We start from the raw sequence: 23007 nt of genomic DNA on the forward strand, positions 1-23007 counted from the left end.
AAAAGCTATAGTATATTGTCAGACAAAATACGCTGAAGATTAAGACCATGCTTATTTTTAGTTCCATACCATTGATTTCTGAAGAGCTTCACAAGGAATGATTTTTCTTCTTAGAGATAAGATTACAAATGCATTTGTTGTACAGTGATTAACATTTCTTCTCCTTTATGTAGTTTTATGTAAGTAGGATGGAAACAACGACAGTTCTGAAAGATCTGAAACCTGAAACAGAATATGTTGTTAACGTGTTTTCTGTGGTAGAAGATGAAAGCAGTGAACCACTGATCGGCAGGGAAACAACTTGTAAGTTAGAAATGGAACTTGAATAACATTTAAACAGCCCGTTTGGAGTATGGGAAACTGTCCAATAGGCATTTTAGCACCATGGGCTTTCTTCTTAGATGAAACAAAATGTTATTGTGTTGTGTGACACTGGTGGTTCAGATCTTGGCTGAAAAACTTTAGCAAAGTGAAACTGCATTGTGCTAAAAAAATGTTTGTCCCAGCTTCTTTCCAGGCTCATAAAGCATGGCTGTACAAGACTGGATGAACACACATGAATTACAAGACAGTGTTTATAAATGCCTGAAATCTGATCATATACTAGTGTACTCCTTCATTTTTTTGCTAGATAATTACTTCCTGCTACTGGCAGCCAGAATACTATGGAAATTCATTCAGATTTTATAAGATCAACAAAAAGCCAGTTCAACACAATTGCATCACTTCTATGAGACAATGTAGACATGGTGTTTTTACTATTAGCTGTCTGTATGATTGATTTTAGGTATATTTATGCTGAATGCAACATAGGGTGACTTTCTTGCATCTTTAACTATATAGAATGTTAGGTGTTCATTTCACTTTAATTGTCTTGTATTAGACTTGACATAAACCCTTAAAATATGTACATGATTTTTATGAAGGCTGAGATAATTTTTTATGTTTATTTAATAATTTGAGAAATATAGGAAAAAAGAAGAAAGTACAAAAAATCCTTTTAGAAGTCCATATCCCAAAACAGTCATGTTCTCTTTCATATTAGAGCATTCATATGAGTTAATGTGGCTTTTTAGAATATTTAAGTATTCCAGTGCAGACTTGTAAGATAGTTTTAACTGCATGTAGTAAATCTGTAGAACATTGAAAATATGATGACCATTACCTCATTCTTACACTAAGCACTACTTAAAATACCACTACATGAGGTCACCTTTTGACTACCCATAATGTACCCTAATAACCCTGTGCAATATTCTCAGCGGTACTACCTGTGATGTGAAATATGAAAGGTGAAAAAGGTGAAGGAAATACATTAACATATATCTTTTATTTGGAAGTGCCCATCTCTTCAGTTAGAAACCTGAATGTTTATGATATTGGATCAACTTCCATGAGAGTGAGATGGGAACCTCTCAATGGAGCTACTGGTTATTTGTTAACATATGAACCTGTGAATGCCACAGTCCCAACCACAGAGAAAGAGGTAAGAGAATTTGTCTTCACTTCCTATACTCTACCAAAAATAAATTAAGAAAAATGGGTAGATTTTCCTGATATATCATAATAGACAAAAGAAACTGGCATGTACTTCTGGGAAATGCAGTGAGCTTACTGAGATATTGTATACAATGACAGCAGTCAGGAAGCTGTAAATACACTGTGAATCTCACAAACAAATTCCCTTGAATTTGAATCATTGCTTGCTTTTCTGCCATTGCTTTCTTCAGTTTTTAAACATAGTGTGTTGTTTTTCATGTGCAGATGCGTGTTGGACCGTCAGTGAATGAGGTTCAGCTGGTAGATCTCATCCCCAATACTGAGTACACTTTAACAGCTTACGTATTGTTTGGAGATATTACCAGTGACCCACTCACCACCCAGGAAGTGACATGTATGGAAATCCTGATTTTTGCTTTGTTGTTGTTGGTTCAGAAACATTTAACTTGCATTTTGTTTCATGCAACAGCTCTTATATATTTGCTTCTGGTTAGAAGACCACCTTTTCCACCTTTTATGAATTTTCTGACACTCATATATTTCCAAAAGGTCTTACAGGCAATGTAAATGAAAAGGGACCAACCATTAAAAGAGGAACAAAAGGGTTTTTTTCCTTGAATAATGAAAGGAGTTGGCCTGATAATCTCGAGTTTATAGTGGTTTTAAAAGGTCTTAATTTTGCTTGCATTAGCTTAGAAACCTTGTTCCCAAATTCACATATTCTCTTAAGTATAGAAAATGCCAAGGAAACATGCCATACCAAGGAAAGATTAATCTAAACATGGCTTCCTTTTTAAAATCTTTTGCTAAGCATCTTTCCTTAAACATTTCCTACTGGCATGTTCCTGGACCAGGTACATGCAGTATGGTTATTCTTATGTTCTTTAAAAAGGTTAAACACTTAACTGTACATGAAAAGTGACTGTTGTCACCAAAAGTTATGAACTTAAGCACTGATACTTCTAAAAGCATTGTGCTCATAGTTTACAAAGGTGAACGTACCATAGTTTGTAGCCAATTTGGGTCGTTACTGGGACGATAAGTTCTTAAACTGTCTCATCTAATGGCCAGAGCAATGAACTTCCCACAAAGTTATTACCTCCATTTCAATTAAACGCATGAAAAGAATTTAATTCTTTCTGTGAGAGACCTATACCTCTGCTGTGAATAGTGTTTTCATTTACTACTCTCATTATCTTTACAGTACCTTTGCCTGGACCCAGAGGCTTAGCAATTCAAGATGTTACTCACAGTAGCATGAATGTCCTTTGGGATCCTGCCCCAGGGAAAGTTCGAAAATACATCCTAAGATACAAAATAGCTGATGAAGCAGATGTAAAGGAGGTAAATATCAGGAACATATTTGAAAGTACTAGAAGACAGTTTTATTTTGAGGAGCTAGATTACCAAAATAATAATAAAAGTAGTATTATAAGCTACCTTTGAGAATAGAGAACATCAGTTCATGGTGATTGCAGTCAGGGAACTACATGAATTTCTTGGAAACTGAATAAACACAAGATAAATTTCTTTGTGTACTCCCCTCTTCCTCCTCCTCCAGAGAGGAAAAATCCTCAAACTGTCTGAAGAATTTTCCTATGCTTTGATAAATAGCCATTTCTACTATCTGCCTAATTGTTATCTTGCCAAGCTCTAAGAACAGCTTATAATTAGGAGGACATGATTGTAGAATATAGGTATGTTAATGCCTTTGCTCACTGTCAGAACATGTGTGAGCCTTGTTAGAGAAGACTTTGAGTTATGTGCAAGCTTTCCATAACTGCACTGCTAGGCTTGAATCAGCTTTTGGAGGACTAAATGTGTTTTTGTAAGGGAATGAGAATTTTCTGAAGATGCAGTCTGCATCCTTGTTTCCAAAAGAATGAGGCAGTGAAAGATCCACAAATAGTGAGTGCTAGTATCTGAGGCAATGTACTTTGTGAAGGAGTTAGTAGATGGTGATCAATGTTCAAGTGTAAATTTAGGGGTAAATGGCAAAATTTAGTGTGGAACACTTTAATGTTTTTCGTTATAGGAATTTCTGCCACTTAATCGCATGCAGAGTCAGAAATAGAGCAATTTACACTTCTTAAGTCACTGTTTATATACTTAGGTGGAAATCGACAGATTGAAAACCAGCACTACTCTTTCCGACCTTTCCTCCCAAACACTGTATAATGTAAAAGTTGTAGCTGTCTACGATGAAGGGGAATCCCTACCGATAAATGCTGAAGCTGTCACTCGTAAGTTTGCCTAATAAAAATACCCTTCTTGTACTTATTTTTGCCTTGTGTTCTATTTAAGTTGTGTGTGTTGCAATATATTACTGAGTTTAGGTGGAACTGTAATTTAATCTGTCTGAGAAATATTTTACTTGCATTTGTAGCACTATTTGTAATATAGTAATCCCTGGGAATCTTAGATGAGTTCAGTGTCTTACTGCAGTAAACACTGGACCTGCAGTCTGCAGAGAGGTGACAGACCACCAATTGAAGCAAAATTATTTGCATTTAGAGGCCGAGGAAGGAGTGTAGGGCTAGAATTAGTAAGAAACTACGAGGGCAGAGGAAAGGTTTAGCAAGTTTATGCAAGAATCCAGGAAAACAAGGAGGAAGCTGAGGCATATGCTAACAGATTAGAGAGACAGAGAGAAAGCTGATATGAGGGAAGCCCTCATGATCTAGGCTTATGATTTGATAAGACAGCTAACCAGAAGAACTAGAACAGAACTGAGCAATGTTACCTTATCACTGCCCCTCACTGTGATGTTAAAAAAAAAAGAGAAAAAACATGCATGTGGTCATGCTCTCTCTTCCCCCCCCCCCCGAATTTTTCATTTTGTAGCCTGTAGTATTTAAAAGTGTTTGTGATATTTTTGGCTTGCTTTGTATGAACCTTCTATAGCTATGTTCTTGGTGTGAATGTGTGTGTAAAGAAAAAAAAGGAAAGGTCTGTCAAAGAAATTATTTTTAGTTTAATTCTCTCGTTTTGCCTATTTACTTATTTATTCCAAGTGGCTATAATATTTTGCGTCCTTAACCTCTGTGAATTCTTTCTAAATAAGTGGTGTAATTCAGTCATGACTTACTTGGCTTATGTAAATAATTTTAAGATCTGGAAGAAACTCATGCAAGAGCTTGACCTCTGTGTGGGAGTTCATAATCACTCCTAACTCCAAAATGTAAGAGCTGGGAAACTCTTCAGTTTTGTGAGTTGTGACCTCTGCTGAGGTCAGTAGAGCTATGTATGTTTTGTCAGGTGATGATCTGGTGCTGTGACCTTATGAAGGACAATTTACTCCATGTAGGTGGGCTGGGCTTTACTACAGCATTTTGTTGTAGTCATTAGAAGCATGATAACTGAGAGACGTATCTTCTACATAATCTTCTAAAGTCTCTGTCTGAGTAATTCCTTGGTTTAACTGATTTATTTTGTAGTTAGATTTTGTGGAATACTTTTTATTTTCTCATAACAGAGCCTGTGCCAGCACCAGTCAATCTCAGAATCACAGATGTAACCACGAATAGTTTTAGAGGAACTTGGGATCATGGAGCTTCAGATGTCTCTCTGTATAGAATAACCTGGGGACCCTATGGAAGACCGGAAAAACAGGAGGTAATAGTCACCACAAGATTTTGTGGACAGTGTCTCAGAGGATATATTTTAAAAATCAGAGATGTAATTAGTAAATGGCATATAACTTGCAAGCCCTCCTGTTGTGCTCAATGGAAATTCAGTGAGAAGGTGTAGAATACATAATTACAGCTGCTTGCAATGGTGTTACTGTGTAAAATGTTGCTCAGTGATAGACCACTCTCTGATTGTTTTGGTTTGTTTGTTTTCTTTTTCTTTTTTTTTTTTTTAATTTAATTTCTCCACAAGACTATCTTAAATGGGGACGAAAATAGTTTGGTCTTTGAAAATCTGAATCCAGATACATTATATGATATCTCAGTTACTGCCATTTATCCTGATGAATCGGAAAGTGATGACCTCATTGGCAGTGAACGAACGTGTAAGTAAATAAAGGGTTTCTGCATGCTGTTATTAAATCAGAATGCATACACATACAGGAATTCTGAAAACTCTTTCTGCTTTTTTCTAGTACCCTTGGTACCTATCACCACACAAGGTAAGAATCTGAATTCTCAGGTATGGTATTATTAAAGAAAACTCATAGCTATATTTTTCTCAACTGTGAGGAATGTTGACATTAAAAAGCTGAGATCATTTAATAAATATTAGTGTGTATTTGGAAGAATACTAAACACTAGATTACCACATGTTTATTATTTTACAAACATTACAGTTTTTGTTGTCCTGTACTTAATACATTCTGCTCTTGGTCAGGCATTCATGCAGCCCTAAAAGTATGAATGAAGTGTTTGTCCCTGCTTTTTGTTTGAATTACATGTTTATTCTTTTCTTTACTACGTTTCTCAGCCCCAAAGAGTGGCCCACGGAACCTTCAGGTGTACAATGCAACTTCACATAGTTTGACTGTGAAGTGGGATCCCGCCAGTGGTCGAGTGCAGAGATACAGGATCATTTACCAGCCTATCAGTGGGGATGGCCCTGAGCAGTCGGTAACTAATTTTGAAGTGCTATAATTATTCAACCTTAAATGATAGTTTTGCAAAGTAATCCATTAGAATAATTTATTTTCAAAGCACAACAGTGTATTTATTAATCACCTTTTAGGTGAAGATGTAAATTTACAGTGAATATGTATATATTTCCTTTTCTTTCTCCCTTTTCAAATCCAAGATAGAATGCTCTTTATGGAGCAAAACCAACTTTGGATACAACCCGTTTTCTTGAAAAACACATCATCTATAGCTATACCTAGAATAAAGTTAAAGTTGTTGAGGAAGAAAGCAATCAGCACATGAGACTACAAGTCACAGATATATAGTTATCACAACAGTCAGTAACATGAACTGCCATGACTACTTCCGTAGTCCAGAGTTTTCTGTTGTTTTCACAGTGTGGTTCATGTGCTCTCAGAGGGACTTTGCTGGGGAACGTACTGTGAACTGTTGAAACTCTTACCAAGCTAGGGACAGAATAAGCACCCAGAAGCAGCAGTTGCAAAAACGAATCCATGCATAACATATGCTAAGGAAACATTTAAGGTATTTTAATGTCTTTTAATGGGAATGAGCAGCTGTAAGGATAGAGAGAGCCAGTACCGCATGGTCAGCTAGCTTTCCCTGCATCGTCAGCAAGAGCTATGTTGACTACTGCTGGCTTGCACAACACAGCCTGGGAATGGTAATTCAGTCAGCCTGATTATCAGAAATGTGTGGTACTTAAAAATGCTCTATTCTGCAGTGGGAGGCTGTTGATGTTACTGCCAAGTGACTCAGAGGAACAGTCTCGGATGAAAACCACACTCATTTAGCTTGTTCCTGTAATAGGAGATCCCACATGTTCGGAAGCGTATCTAGGAATGTTTACTTTAGAATCAGTTGGCTACTTATGCACCCATTTTTACTCTCTTCTGAAAAAAATGCATTTCAGTTGGGGTAATTGAACTAGTGAATGAATTCAGTAGTGGAACACAAATTTAGTGAGAAATCACTGGAAAGATAAGGAGTAGCAGTAAGGTTAATTAATATCTGTAATTAATTGGGGGTACTGGAGTAATAAAAAAAATAAAGGGCATTCTTTTGAAATTTGTGCGAAGAATAGATGTAATAGACTTATTTACAACTGAATAGAGTCCAGCAGTGGCAGTCGGAGAAGATACGTCTTTTTGAGGAGAGCACACAGAACACTCCTGCTCTGTTCATGGTATTTTAATGTCTGTCTGCAAATAATTCTAAGTCATATTATAGTAATTCCTTATTGGCTTTTTTGTTACTGTGATATTTGACTAAACTGCAGCTGCTGGTTAGATAGTAACAGCATCCCACTGAAATATTTAAAATAGAATGTCTAAAAGTCTTCTATTGCTCTGTCTGACATTCAATGGCCTCAGCACCAAGAAAGAGACAGGTGATTGGAAGACAACTCTGCAAAAGCTGTGCACCAAGCACCAGAGACCATTATGATCATTTAGGGTTAGGTTTTGAAAGATACTAAAATATAGAGGCAGCCATGATGGGATGCTAAAAGCATTTATACTTTGGACTGAGCTTTGTACACTTAAGTACAAATAAAATATTTCCTTGTAAATTAATCTACTTCTAGGAAATGTGGAGATGTATAAATGCTTGCTCATTATCAGTTCATCATTATCGGAAAATTTCTAAGTGTAATGACAAACGTATTAGCTGAATAGGCTTTGAAAATGTGCAGATAGTCTTAAAAATACAAAGGATGATCTTGAGCAAATGTAATTTTACACAATTTAAACCACAAAATCTTGTGATTCACAAATGCTGAAGATCTAGATATTATTCTCAGTGCACTGTACATCTTTTCCTTGGTGGAGATTATGATCACAGGATTATATGTAAAAGAATAATTGAAATCAAAGATGAATAATGATTTTAGACTTAACAAAGATGTTTTGAAAGCTGAAGTATCATGCTATAAAATTTTTGAAATCAAGGAGAGGCAATGTTGATATTGTATCAAATCTACACTGGAGGTGTACAGAGTGTTGTAATTTATTCTGTGCTTGTATTCTACCTGAGCGTAGATCAGAAAGAGCCCGATTCAAAGTCTGTCAAACTGAATAAAAGAGTCTCATTGATTTCAGTATGATATAGTCAGAGGCAATGTGGAGAAACAGCTCTGTGCTGCCACAGAACTGGCAGTTGAGATATAATTGTGGTTATATGGTAGTTTGGAGGTCTTAAAGAATACTGGCTTTGTGCGCTGGGCTCTGTCCAAACTTGCAAAGATGAATATGTACTAACTATTATTATAGTTTAATGTCTACTGTTGGTGTCAGTCCCAAAAACATTTGCAGCATATGATATATCAGCGTTTTCCACCCTGCATCAAATGTGTACATTCTTCACTATAACAGTAAGCATAAAAATGGCAGCAAAATGGAAATTTTAATCTTTTTCTTTTGTTTTACTGCAGACTATGGTTGGAGGGCGGCAGAATAGTGTGGTGATACAGAAGCTGCAGCCTGACACACCATATGCTATTACAGTGTCGTCACTGTATGCAGATGGTGAAGGGGGACGAATGACAGGACGAGGCAGAACCAGTAAGTAACTTCTTGAGATCTTCTTAGTGGTGTGAAAAAATGTTGATGTATTGCTTTTCAAATTAGTTGAGAAAAATTTCTTGTGGTGAAGTTCATCCCATCTGTACTTGTCATTTGTCCTTTGATGGGTTTCAAGTATCTAAAGTAAGAAGGCATGTCAGTCTACTGGCTGTAGAGAAAACCTGGACCAGAGCTTAAACTGGATCCCCAACATTTAAGGCTGAGAGGAACCCTGATGTTACTGCAGAAATTCTTCCTCATTTTAATCTATTCATACGTCTTATGCCACAATTTAGTAAACACCTTAAAACATCTGAAGGCATGTGACTCTCATGTGTGCTGTTAAGTGTAAGTTTGTTGTTTTTTCTGCCAGCACTTTCAGTTCAGAAGCTACCGTTACAGTGTGCACTTTCATACTCTGCCTTTGATGCTGATAGCATTGTTTTGATCCTGCTATAGAAAGCACTGAGTGATTTTCTGCTACAGCCACTTCAGTCTTTAAAAACAATACATGGATGGGGCTGATGTTTTCTGATTAATGAAGACAAATAACAGTTAATGTGAACTATTAAACCTGTTGGGTTTTTTTAATTTCCTAATGATACGTTACATAGGCAGGATCTGACAGCACATTTGAGAGATTGTGGTTCCACGTTTCTGACAGCTCATTGATCTGTTTCAGAACCTCTCACTACTGTGAAGAACTTGCTAGTTTATGACCCAACCACCAGTACTCTGAACATTCGGTGGGATCATGCAGAAGGAAGTCCTCGCCAGTATAAAGTGTTCTATGGACCTACAGCTGGAGGTGCAGAAGAAATGGTAAACACTTTGTGTGGATAAATTGCAGCTCATGGGTGCTAGTAAGAGAAATACTGCTGCATGAAGTGGGTCTTTGTCTATGCACTGTTTTTTTTCCTGCTCGTAGCTATCCTGGAGAAAATGCAGAGCACTTCCATGAAAGCCTGTATCCCCATATGTATTACAGATGTTTGGTTTTATATAGAAGACCTTCAGTGCTTAGTTCTTAGCACAGGGATTTAATACCACACACAGTTTTTTGTTTGGTTATCCTTAGGGCAGTGTGTGTGAATGTAAAGCTGACCTCAGGGTGTACAAAAGGCTGTAAAGTCAGGAGACCTCATTTCTACCCATTTTTACTGCTAAAAGGTCATGTGACTGTAGTCAGTCAGCCAGGATGATATTTGTGAAAGCGGAAAAATCCACATAGGTATTTTATTCTAATCTCCTCAAGCTACTTAATTGCTAAAGAGCTAAAACAATCTTGACAATGGAAACCCTTGTTGCAGATTGGGAAAATATTCATTCCCACTTGTGTTTCTTTTCCCACATCTGTGCAATTTGATGTGCCTGTGAAATGAGTAGTACATGAATTGCTACTGTTTCAATAGCATCTAGAGAACTACTGATGATAAATATTCTCAAATGCTGTGGAGTTTTACTTTCTAACATGAGTTGCTCATTACCTCTTTTATTAGCAAGTTGTAGTGTTATGTACCGTATTTTTTTTTTTTTTAAATTTAGAAAGTGACTTTTTAATGCCTCTGACCTGCTACACAGTCATCATTAAAGAGATCACTGCAGATTTTGCTAGTTACTAGAACAGGATTTGGACCTAGAAGTGAGCATAGCTGTAAGGGATTGTATAAGAGAGCATAGGGTTTAACAACCGTTTTTGTTAAGTTACTTCAGGCTGCACCTTTTGAAGAGTTTTTATCACATCCAGTCGAGAAAAGAGATGTGGTGTAGCAGTAAGGGAGATACAAAAAGGCTTAAACTTTATGTGTGTTTATGTAAATGCCATTCCCCTACCTTTCTTTTTAAATTTGTAGACCACAGTACCAGGAAACACAAACTATGTCATCCTGAGAACTCTTGAACCCAACACGCCTTACACTGTAACTGTGGTTCCAGTTTTCCCAGAAGGAGATGGTGGACGTGTCTCTGACACTGGAAGAACTTGTAAGTAAAATAGGATTTTTTTTGTGTGAGTAACTCAGATAATTTAAAATTGATTTTGTGCCAAAACTGGAAGTTTATTTTCCCCAAAGCTAAAACATAAGTTTAAGAAGCTGTTTACCTGCTTGGTTATGGTTTCAGCTCTGTAACTTATTCTGATTTGTTTTCTTATTCAGGTGGAGGATTTTAGTCCACTTATCTTGGGAAAACTCAGCTCTTACATTGTACAGTGAACTTACTGTTTACTTTCACACAACAGTAAAATTTTAATTTTAGTGCCAGTAGCAATACTGGTGAACAAATGGCAGATATTTGTGTTAATCTATGCTGATGCCCATACCATGTACTTAAAATTTTCCAGGGAGTTTGAGCTCCTAATGTCAGCATGAGCTAAAATATGTAGTTTGTGGCTATTTTTCATACCTGTCGGAGCAACAACAGGGTAACAAAGTGTTGTGATCATACCTTCAGTTTGCAACATGAACATATATACTTCGCTGACTGGCAGGGATGTTTGTAAAGAGTAATAATTGAGATTCTTAAATTTGTGGATTTGGGGGTAATAAAGGTAATATGTTTATCTTGGGCTGGTGCAATTTTCAGCTTCCTTTTGAGCAGTTATATGCTCAGGTAGTACTAGAACTTACATAAGCAACCTTATAAAACTGAATTTAAATTATCCTTGATCTAGTGGAGAGAGGAACACCAAGAAACATTCAAGTTTACAATCCCACACCAAACAGCATGAATGTCCGATGGGAACCCGCTCCAGGTCCAGTGCAGCAATATAGAATTAATTATTCTCCACTGTCTGGCCCAAGGCCATCAGAATCTGTAAGTAATTTAGGTTTTATACTATTCCTTAAAAGTGTGTGGAGGATATTGCTTACTTCAATGAGTGTAGACAATACTAATAAAATCAGACCAACCGTCTGCCCAGAAGTGTCCCTGCTGAAAGACTGTCTACAGAAATGTAGTCCTTTGTAAATAAATGCTTAAGTAAATGCTTACTTTGGTGAAATAAAAGAAATAAGATGCTCTCATTTGAAACTGAGTATTGAGGATTGAGTATCCTTTATCATATTGCAGACAAAGAGGAGTTAAAAACATCTTTTTTTTTTTTTTAAGTGAGAAGGAAACAACAAATATTTACTAGGGATTATTTAATTATGAAACCAGATGCCAAGTTTATTTGCTTTTTATCACTAAACCATCTGTTTACCCCCTATTGTTAGTATATAAGTAGGTCTTGGTGAGCAGTGAAGCCTGGATATGGGTAAAAATTTGCCCTCCAGATGTGAAGTAAGAGTTCTTGGATTTATGTAGAAATAGATGCAGTTTTAGAATGTACTCACACAAAATGTACACCCATATTGTACATGTACAGATGAATATGTTTTTACGTAAGGAAGTTTAAGAATTTTTAATGAATCATTTACACCTGTAAAGTGAAGCTGCATATTACTTCACGCATGAATGGAAACCTGTGTAGTAGTACCTGTTAGAAAAGGTGCTTTATATGTCAGTAACCCATGACAGAATTTACTCTTTTGGTTTCTGTTCCTGAATGTTTCTTTTTTTCCTGAACCTTTTTTACATAGGTGCCTTTTGTTTCTGTTTTAGATTGTGGTACCAGGCAACACTCGTGATGTGATGCTGGAGCGCTTGACTCCTGACACTGCTTACTCAATAAATGTTATAGCTTTGTATGCAGATGGAGAAGGAAATCCAAGCCAAGCACAGGGAAGAACATGTAAGAGGCAGTCAGTACTTGCTTTGTGAAATAGTGGTGTGTGAAGAATTTATAAAATTGGTTGCACAGACAGTGTAAGCCATTCAGTGCAATTTCAAGATCAATGAATCTGAATTCTGGCTGAAGAAATTCCAGGGCTCCATAGAAGGGAGCTTTTCCTATGTTGTCTGGCAGTTTTGGTACATGCATAATCACCAAAGTAATTTCCACTTGTGAAATAAGCCTAATTTGAATGTTTAAGGGTTTAAAAGCTGTTCTTTAAAATGTGATTACTGATAAATAGCAATTTCTCTTTCGGAAAAAAAATAGCACATTGAGATGGGTAGAATTTGCTATCAGCAGAAAAAAATGCGCTTCATGTTCTGTGCCTTACATGATAATTGTATGTCAGCTTCCTCAGATGTTTGTTTTTTGCTGGAAATGCCTAAGTACCAAAACTTCTTTGTTAACAGCTTAGCTTGTGGGACCTTGCTTTGCTTATGCTTGGCTTCTTTAAAGTTCATTCTAGAAATAACATGAAAAGAAACTGCCTATGGCAATAATAGTTCACCTCTCTTTTGCAGCTTCTATGAATTCCCAAATAAATTCACATATTAATCTAAAACTTGCAGATGTGACAGACTATAGTTATATTTATCTGCAAGAATCTGAGAAGCAGAATATATGTAGAATATATAAACATGACTTTGCATGTTCCTCTGATGTTCTCTCCCTTCTGTACTACTGCCGTTTCTTCAGTTAAAGCCTTATTGCTGTTTAAGATCTTCAGGCACTGCTGTATTATCATTGACTAAATCTTCCTGGATATGTCAGTTCAGGGTTTCAGGGAGGGCCCTTGGTTTTGGCTTCAGGCCAACATTTGAATCAGTGAAAGTGACACTGGACTGACAGAACCATGCCCCGTACAACCTTCTGTATTTTCTTTCTTTAGTGCCTCGCAGTGGTCCAAGGAATGTGAGAGTGTTCGATGAGACCACAAACAGCCTTTCTGTGCAATGGGACCATGCTGATGGGCCAGTCCAGCAGTACAGAATCATTTATTCACCCACTGTGGGAGACCCTATTGATGAATATGTAAGTTCTGTAATTCCTTAGTAGGCACTGAGACGTTATCTGTTGATTATTTTTAGGCTATGGAAAAACAGACACCATTTTACATGTAGTACACTTTGCATGCTCTCTGATTTCTTTAGTCATTGTCAATGCTGAGAAGCCATGGTTTGTATGAAACAGGTTTGGTTTTTTTTTTCCCCCCCACAGAGGTGCAGAACATACACAGTTTAATGAACCAATTTGTACATAAAATAATGTTAAGTCTGTGAGTCATATATTAATCAGGGGTTCTGAGCAGAATCTGCTTCCTGACCTTTAGTTCAAACATTGTGCTACAGTGAACAGCCATCTATTACTTCATGCTCTGTTCATTAGGAAGTCAGTGTGCTAAGGTACAGAACACATGTCTGCGTTTTATACATTGGGGAGAGTTGGAAAAGTTTAATAAGAAAGGAAGGGTGACTGATTCAATATCTAACTTGCTTCTGTAAGGCTTAGTATGAATCGTGTTTGTATTTAATTTCCTGCAGCTTAATGATAACACAAGTTAATCTGATGCTTATGAAGTTCCCTGAGTGTTTATAGCAAAGCCAAGCTCCGATAGAGGTCAACGGCAGAACTCCTGCTGACTGACACCATCCAAAATATAACATGTATAGAACACTAAAACGCTATTACTGCTTTTATATTATTGTATAGGGTATGCTGAAAATTCACTGTTTGAAAATTCCCTACTGGACCTATTAATCAGGACACACGTGTTTTTCAACACATGTATCTTCTTCACAGAAAATATTGGAGAATTCATAAAATAGAAAGTCTCAACTGAAAAACTGCTTTTATCAAGCACTAATGGAAAATGATGACTTTAACATGCTTTTGAGATAACCTCAAGTTACTTTCTGTAGTTTCAGTGCTTTTTGACCCCCTTATGGAACAGTGTCACTTTTTAGATTATACCTACCTTTTCATTAAGAGGGAGCAGTGGTACATGGCTGCACCAGCAAGTTGGGAAGAGTGAGGAATGCATAAATAGGCACATTCTTACACATAAAAATATTTGGAATTTCCTTCTCAGACTTCTTTCTGCTAAGAAAATTATATCCTAAGATGAGGATAATGAATAGGTAGAAATGAAACTGATGAGTAGCGTGAATGAATTTCACTTCCATCCTCATTTTAAGAGCCTTTCCCTCTCTTTTTCTGTCTCCAAATACATCACCATGACTTAGTAAGAGTACTGAATAGTACTATAGTACATGAATTAGGAATAGTACTGAAATCTTGGTGAGGAACTGCAGCATCTCAGTCCAATGAGGGTAGGGACTGAAGAGTCAATTTGATTTATCTTTTGTGCTGAACACAAGAGTTTTATAATTTAAAATAACAAATACTAATGATTGTTTATAGGCTATAAACTTTAACATATCCTGAAGGACTTTATCTACAGTGGGCATGAAAAGAGCGAGCCAATTGTCAAAACAAATTTTTAGTTCTAGTTACTGTTATTATTGATCAGTTACAGGAGTTTGTTTACCTGTTTCTTTTGTTTTCTAGACAACAGTTCCTGGGATAAGAAATAATGTGATACTACAACCACTGCAATCTGATACACCATATAAAATTACCGTTGTGGCTGTGTATGAAGATGGAGATGGTGGACAACTGACTGGAAATGGCAGAACTGGTAATTAGTTTTAATATTGTATATTCTTTTAAAAATTTAAGACATATTCCACGAACACTCCAACATTGTTAAGGTTTCATTATGTTAATTATGTCTTTGACATGGTTATTATCTGGCAGAGGTACAATGTAAATCTCTAGAGGTTGAAAAATGTTCACTAGTCTAATGATAGTGTTTTTCTTTCTTTTCAGTCGGCCTGCTTCCTCCTCAAAATATGTATATAACTGATGAATGGTATACACGATTCAGAGTTTCCTGGGATCCTTCACCATCCCCTGTTCTTGGCTATAAAATTGTATACAAACCTGTGGGTAAGAAAACCTGTGCATTCTGGGTATATCACTTTCAGAATAGGAAATGGCTAATGGGAGATGTGAATGGAAGTCATACGTACCATGAAATGTTTGTGTTAAAGGATTTTAAATTTTCCTTTTTTTACTGATTTTGATGGAGGCTTAGGTCTTAATATTTTATGAGAAACACAGACTATCAAATACAGTGTTTCATACATTCCAGTACAGAGATTGAATTTTGTAGTTAAAATTTAATACGGTGACTAGATAAAGTCCTGAACCAGCACTGGTTTTCCTGTCTTTAATACCTCTTATCCTTCTGAGGATATGAACTGGTGTATGTAAGATGAGTATTGGACAGCTATATGGGACAGAACCTTTGTTTTATGTGAGAGTAAAACAATACACATACCTTTCTATAAGTTAAACACAAACATCACACAAACAATGTGTATGTTCTATTTGCAACAGTATAATAGGCTAAAATTTAAGAAATTAGTATGTTTTGCTTTAGAAAAAAATGAGATTAAGACTTAATGACATGTAAAAGACGGTGGATAGTTTTGTAGCTCAACTAATCATGGATCTTTCTCTCTGTCTGCACTTTCTTAATGCTTCCTTTCAATTCAAGGTTCAAATGAGCCCATGGAGGTTTTTGTGGGAGAAGTGACTTCCTACACCTTGCATAATCTGTCTCCCAGTACTACATATGATGTGAATGTTTATGCCCAGTATGATTCTGGAATGAGCATACCTTTGACAGATCAAGGCACTACATGTAAGTCAAAATAATTCTGTTGTAGTCATGCTAGATACATATCTGAGATAATGTTGATTAAGAGAGGATTTTAGAGGCTGTTTGTTAGAAAATCTGACTCTCCTCTCATGGAGATTACTTATAGTCTGTCCATAATATAGAGCTTAAAAACATTAAGATTGGGAACAGTGATGGAAATTTAGTTTTAAGTAATGATTCAAAAATATAAAATTCTCTAGTCTGCTTCCTAAAATTGCATTCAGCTATAGTTGGATTCAGTGTTTAACTGTGTCCAGGGTACTACATAATTTAACCATGCTAAGCAGGTCTAGGCTTTTTGCTACATTGCTTTTTCTTACAGGAATGTCCAGTGATTGAAACTTCAGCTTTCCAAAAGGAGATGATTTTGTTGAGGGGCTGAGCTAAGAAAATTCTAAAAATTTATTCGGTTAAGACGAATGAAGCATCCTGAGTTTTGTTGACTCAGTACATTATTTTCATACTGCCATACCACATATATGTATGAGTCAGGTTCCATTTTGAGAAGTTTCTTATTTTATAAAGAACTCAACTTCATGCAAAAACTGATAAAATGAACTGTTACCCAATACAGAAAGGGTATCAAACTTTGGGCCTCTGTAAATAGTTAGTCCAGGATCTCTAGGATGTAACACAAAATGAGGTTGGTCTAGAACTGCTCTTTCTTTCTGTGAGTATTTTAAAAAAATTGAGTTCTGGACCAGCACTGATAATATAATTTTAATGTTGATGTCCTTCCTCCATTACATACTGTTTTCCAGAGAACAGTTTATCTCTTTCTCTGTTCACAGTATATTTGAATGTCACTGACCTAACAAGTTACAAAGTGGGTTGGGATACTTTCTGTATCCGATGGTCACCTCATCGGTCAGCAACTTCTTACAGACTGAAACTAAACCCGGCAGATGGTGAGTGCCTTTTATTTTTTGCATTTTCTGGGAACATAATTGTCTTATTTCAGTGACAGCAAGACTTGTTTGGATGCTGCAAAGCACCCACCAGAAGCCATGATACATCTGACTGAGCTTTAAAGCTCTGAGTATAACCTGTTTTTTTTTTTTAGAGTGGTGATAAAGATGTAAAGAGAGTGATGCTTATTGTCAAATTAACTTTCATTGGTGGAAATCTGCTAGTTACCTGGGTTTCACATGTACGCAGCAATGTAACTCTCCATTATGCTCCAGGGTGCATAATTACCACATAATCTTGATCTAGAAAGGTTTTTACAGGACAAGAATAAGACTCTTTTCCCATCCACTCCAACCTCCTCTCAAGAGGTCTCTAATTTTTATGCTTATTTGTACACATATTAACAGGGAAATAGTGGGTTCTGACCTTCTTTCCTTTGGGTTTTTTTTGACAGGTTCTAGAGGACAGGAAATCACAGTACGTGGATCAGAAACAAGCCATTGTTTTACTGGCCTCTCACCAGACACAGAATACAATGCTACCGTCTTTGTTCAGACCCCTAACCTTGAGGGACCTCCAGTGTCTATCAGGGAGCATACAGGTAGGTAATAGACACCGTGAACCTTAAGTTTTAGTGATAGAACTTGTCTTATTTAAGCTGTAGGACGTGTCTTACACCTAAATGGCTATCAATACCTCTTTTAAGTGATCTTCTTTCCACTTTCTCTCTGTGTAATGTCTACTGGAGTTTATGAGGGCAAGAGAAACTTCAAACCAAGTATTTCTTTGGATAAAAATCGGATGCATTATCAGAGTGCAGTGTTACTCTGCTCATGTAAAAGTGTTCCTGTTATAATGAAATCATGTACCTTTGTTTTAACAATAGCTATAATCTCATTGCTTTTGTAAGACGAGAAATTTTTCCTTGCCAATTATACATTGTTTAGGTTAGTAAGAAAATATTAGAAACCTTCTGTGTGGTAATATAATACATAATCATTTTTTCCTTGAATGAAATAATTTATGTGGAGTAAAATAATTATTGTTCCATTTCAGTCCTCAAACCTACAGAAGCACCAACTCCACCACCTACACCTCCTCCACCTCCCACAATCCCTCCAGCTCGGGATGGTATGTTTATTTGTAGAATTATTCAGTATTTTTCTGTAGTTGCTGCACTGTTTCAGAGTTTAATTGTATTTTTCATAAGTTTAAATAGTTTTAAAACTAGTACAGCATTTTAGGGAAATGGAGTTTGAGACCAGTTTCCTAATGCCATCCATTTGCTCTGTAGCTTTACTACATTTCAATATTTCCTGGTTTAGAACAGTAAGGTGCATACATCTGGGGAAAAAATGAATGTTATTCTGTAGCTCTGCAGCAAGTCTGTGAGTCTGTCTGTCCTCAGATGACAATTTATCTTTTATGGCAGCTGGTCAGAGAAAAAAAAGTAATTTAAAATGTTTACATTTGATTCTTGAGCTCTTTCTCATTTCTTGAACCTTTCTTTGAAAATTGTTAGTAAATTTTTTTTGTGTTGAGCATTAGCCATTTGCCGAGTTGACTGTGTGGTAATAGATGTTTGCTGAATATTTGTCACTTAATTTTCTGATTTTGAAACAACGCTCTTCATGTCACAGTGGTATGATTGATATGTTCTAAGTGTTGCTTTTCTTTGGCCTTTCAGTATGCAGAGGTGCCAAAGCAGACATAGTATTCTTGACTGATGCTTCCTGGAGTATTGGTGATGATAACTTCAACAAAGTAGTGAAATTTGTTTTTAATACAGTAGGAGCCTTTGACTTGATTAATCCTGCTGGAATCCAGGTGACTTTGTTATTTCCATTGGATATGTTTTGGAAGGAAACTGAAGTTGAAGCTGAATTACTAAAGTTACCTCTGATTTTTTTCTTTCTTTCAGAATGGTGTCATTTTTTTAGTATTAGACTGTTGTACAACATGTGTTTGTGTATGCATGTATAGTTATTTATGAAATATATTGGTCATTTTCTAAATGCAAAGGGAATCCATTCTATCCTGAGAGGTTACGCTTCTGGAAGACAAAAGTTGTAGCATGTGGAAAACCTCCAGGCAGAGAAACTGGGGTGGTGTATGGTCAGTGTATGGTTAATTTCAACTGGCACACTGCCTAGTTGGGATACGCTGGGTTTTGTCTGCCTAAAAATCTATTTCGGAGACAGTATGACGGTTGAGTGAGGGCTACGTATTAATTTCTCAGTGTAAGAAAGGAATTTTGTGTATGTAGAGTCCAGCTGGCTTGCCATTATACTTTTCTTGTCAAGCTGCCTAAAATCCCTCTGCAGTAAATAGGCAGAATCCCTCTGAGACACACACTTGCAGAAGTCTCTTCATCCCATCCTAAAGATAGATAACATGGGCCCTCTCCACAGTGGGCCTAGTGAAAGTACAGAAAGGTGAAAAAGTAGTTCTCTTAATGAATTAATACAACTTTGAAGAGTAAACACGAATGAGGAATAAACTTTCAGGATTTCTGGGCTAACTATAGTTATGTCAAAGATATTTCTTGTCAGGCTTCTTACAGTTAAGTCTTGCACCTGGTTTTCTTCTGCTTATGGGAAGCTGGATGAGATCACTGTCTAGGTTCCCATAACCATTTCTGTTTCAGTACATGGAGTGAATGACATGAAATGTGAGAGAGTTTCTTACAAGGTATTTCTGGAGCATTGCAATGATCTCTAGATGCAATGCATTTCCTTGGTTAGAAAGCACAAGCTGTGGTGCTTGGTTGGTGGTTTTTTTTTTTTTTTTGGTGGTGGTGGGGAGATTGTGAGGCTGATTTTATCCAGTAACTATAAGAACTATTTACATTGCTCATGAACTGCCCTTCCTCTTCTAGGCATACTTTTAGGTCTTTGATTCCCTATATTTAACTACTTAGACATTTTTAAGGATAAGATACCCCTCATACGTTGCTTTGTCTCAGACATTCTTTATCCTTCTAGCTCTAATCTATACCAGGCAGTTTTCTTTTCCATTGTTTTATAATACTCTTCTCCTGTGAATATATGTGGGTCCCTGACCAAAAGATAGAGAACGTGACCGAGACATGTAAATGCTAATGTTTAGTAAAATATTTGTCACATTCCTCTTGAGAGAGTTGCAACAATCCCAAGTTTTGTATTGCATATTAATAATTTACAAAGGAATTACTTCAATACATGTGAACATATACATACACAGAGATGTCTGTTTAGCATCAAATTAGTATACCATAATATTGCAATTTTACACCATAGTAAAAGGAGCAAAATTAAATGTATATAATATTTGAATATGATTTTAGAATAAACATTCAGTGATTGTATTCCAGTATTTAAGGCAAAAGAGTACACAATTTTGTATATATCTAACTTCATTGACATTCTGTCAAATTATTTTTGTATTTCCTAAAAAAGCCCCAAAACATCTGGACGAGGTTTCGTAGATACTTTACATCCACTCAGAAGCAAAGAATAGGCACTATATATGCTGCATCATCGTAATGGCAATAATTTTAATCATACATGTTTAAGGTCACATCACATTTTATACACAAAAGAGAAAGAAAGAAAAAATATTATGTGCATATTGTTGTGATGATATCTGTGTGATTATGCACTATGTCTGCATAATCATACATATATAAAAAAGATTTTTCGATTATTTACTCCCCAATAATGTACCACAATACATATTTCAGTGGAGAGAGTTTAACACTGAGGACTGAGCACTGTGATATATTCCATTTCAGGTTTCATTTGTGCAGTACAGTGATGAGGCAAAATCTGAATTTAAACTAAATACGTTTGATGACAAGGCCCAGGCCCTGGGAGCTCTTCAAAATATTCAGTACAGAGGAGGAAACACAAGGACAGGTAATTCTGAGGGGTACTTACGTTTTTTTAAGGTAAAGTGTTTTCAGAAACTGCCTCTTTAATATTGCATGGCTGAAGAATTCGGTTTTTATATTCTTCTATTTTAGCTGTGGGGCTGTTGCTCTTTCAACTTAAAGTAAGGGATTTCTTCTCTTGTGGCTGACTCCTTGTTCATTGTGCACTTCACAGGCAAAGCCCTGACTTTTATTAAGGAAAAGGTTTTGACTTGGGAGAGTGGCATGAGGCGTGGTGTTCCCAAGGTACTTGTTGTTGTCACCGATGGTCGGTCTCAGGATGAAGTGAGGAAAGCAGCAACGGTCATACAGCACTCTGGTAAGCAATCCGCAGCACCTAGCTGTTTCATTTCCTTATATGTTAAGCAATGCAACCATAAGTGGTGTTTCAATTACATGGGAATCCTTTATTTATAAAATATGTTTCTGCAAATACATTAGTAACAAAAGAAGAGCTAAGGAGAATCTCCATCCTTTATTGGATGTGGGGAGAAACTTTCCATCCCCTATCAGCAGTCCTGGCTAACTGGGGAGGTCCCAGTTGACTGGAAGTTAGCCAATGTGATGCCCATCTACAAGAAGGGCTGGAAGGAGGATCTGGAGAACTACAGGCCTGTCAGTCTGACCCCAGTGCCAGGGAAGGTGCCAGAGGAGATCATCTTGAGTGCCATCATGCAGCATGTACAGGACACCCAGTCAGCATGGGTTTATGAATGGCAGGTCCGGCTTGACTAACCTGATCTCCTTCTGTGACCAGGTGACCCACATAGTGGATGAGGGCAAGGCTGTGGATGTTGTCTACCCAGACTTTTGTAAAGCCTTTGACACCCTGTCCCATGACATTCTGCTGGAGAAACTGTCTGCTCATAGTTTGGATGGGTGTACTCTTTGCTGGGTAAAAACTGGCTGGATGGCCAGGCGCAGAGAGTCATGCTGAATGGAGTTAAATCAGTTGGTGGCCGGTCACGAGTGGTGTTGCCCAGGGCTCATATTGGGGTCAGTTCCCATTAACAACTTTATCGATGACCTGGACGAGGGGATCAAGTGCACCCTCAGTAAGTTTGCAGATGACAACAAGTTGGTCAGAAGTGTTGCTCTGGACTGGAAGTTAGCCAATGTGATGCCCATCTACAAGAAGGGCTGGAAGGAGGATCTGGAGAACTACAGGCCTGTCAGTCTGACCCCAGTGCCAGGGAAGGTGCCAGAGGAGATCATCTTGAGTGCCATCATGCAGCATGTACAGGACACCCAGTCAGCATGGGTTTATGAATGGCAGGTCCGGCTTGACTAACCTGATCTCCTTCTGTGACCAGGTGACCCACATAGTGGATGAGGGCAAGGCTGTGGATGTTGTCTACCCAGACTTTTGTAAAGCCTTTGACACCCTGTCCCATGACATTCTGCTGGAGAAACTGTCTGCTCATAGTTTGGATGGGTGTACTCTTTGCTGGGTAAAAACTGGCTGGATGGCCTGACCCAAAGAGTTGTGGTGAATGGAGTTGAATCCAGCTGGTGGCTGGTGACAAGTGGTGTTTCCCAGGGCTCAGTACTGGGGCCAATTCTGTTTAATGTCTTTATCAATGATCTGATTGAGAGGATTGAGTGTATCCTCAGTATGTTTGCAGATGACACCAAGTTGGGCAGGAGTGTCAGTCTGTTACAGGAAAGGAAGACTGTACAGAGTGATCTGGACAGACTAGATCGATGGTCAGAGGCCAGTTCTATGATGTTCAACAAGGCCAAGTGCCGAGTCCTGCACTTGGGTGACAACAACCCCCTGCAATGCTATGGGGTTGGGAAAGGGTGTCTGGAATCTGCCTGGCAGAAAAGGACCTGAGGGTGTTGGTCAACAGCTGTCTGAGCATGAGCCAGCAGTGTGTGTAGATGGCCAAGAAGGCCAATGGCACCCTGGCCTGCGTCAGGAACAGTGTGGCCAGCCGGACTAGGGCAGTGAG

General features: G+C 37.4%; 1 protein-coding gene across 1 annotated transcript in view; it reads left to right on the forward strand.

Moving 5' to 3' along the window:
- COL12A1 (collagen, type XII, alpha 1) overlaps positions 1-21371 on the forward strand; it is a gene marked incomplete at its 3' end in the record, with an annotated part of 62514 nt that extends 41143 nt beyond the window's left edge. Inside the window, exons 22-45 of the mRNA XM_010160959.1 lie at positions 174-303; positions 1341-1486; positions 1765-1894; positions 2705-2844; positions 3614-3743; positions 4976-5115; positions 5383-5515; positions 5606-5632; positions 5944-6086; positions 8542-8671; positions 9354-9493; positions 10525-10654; positions 11343-11485; positions 12275-12404; positions 13336-13478; positions 15015-15144; positions 15336-15455; positions 16069-16215; positions 17025-17141; positions 17597-17743; positions 18199-18273; positions 18830-18969; positions 20915-21038; positions 21228-21371. Of these exons, the coding sequence (XP_010159261.1) occupies positions 174-303; positions 1341-1486; positions 1765-1894; positions 2705-2844; positions 3614-3743; positions 4976-5115; positions 5383-5515; positions 5606-5632; positions 5944-6086; positions 8542-8671; positions 9354-9493; positions 10525-10654; positions 11343-11485; positions 12275-12404; positions 13336-13478; positions 15015-15144; positions 15336-15455; positions 16069-16215; positions 17025-17141; positions 17597-17743; positions 18199-18273; positions 18830-18969; positions 20915-21038; positions 21228-21371 (3079 nt within the window). The remainder of the gene's footprint in view (positions 1-173; positions 304-1340; positions 1487-1764; positions 1895-2704; positions 2845-3613; positions 3744-4975; positions 5116-5382; positions 5516-5605; positions 5633-5943; positions 6087-8541; positions 8672-9353; positions 9494-10524; positions 10655-11342; positions 11486-12274; positions 12405-13335; positions 13479-15014; positions 15145-15335; positions 15456-16068; positions 16216-17024; positions 17142-17596; positions 17744-18198; positions 18274-18829; positions 18970-20914; positions 21039-21227) is intronic.
- Positions 21372-23007: the final 1636 nt, after the last annotated feature.

Source organism: Eurypyga helias, unplaced genomic scaffold (genome assembly GCF_000690775.1).
Source record: "Eurypyga helias isolate BGI_N326 unplaced genomic scaffold, ASM69077v1 scaffold181, whole genome shotgun sequence".
Classification (NCBI taxonomy): Eukaryota; Metazoa; Chordata; class Aves; order Eurypygiformes; family Eurypygidae; genus Eurypyga; species Eurypyga helias.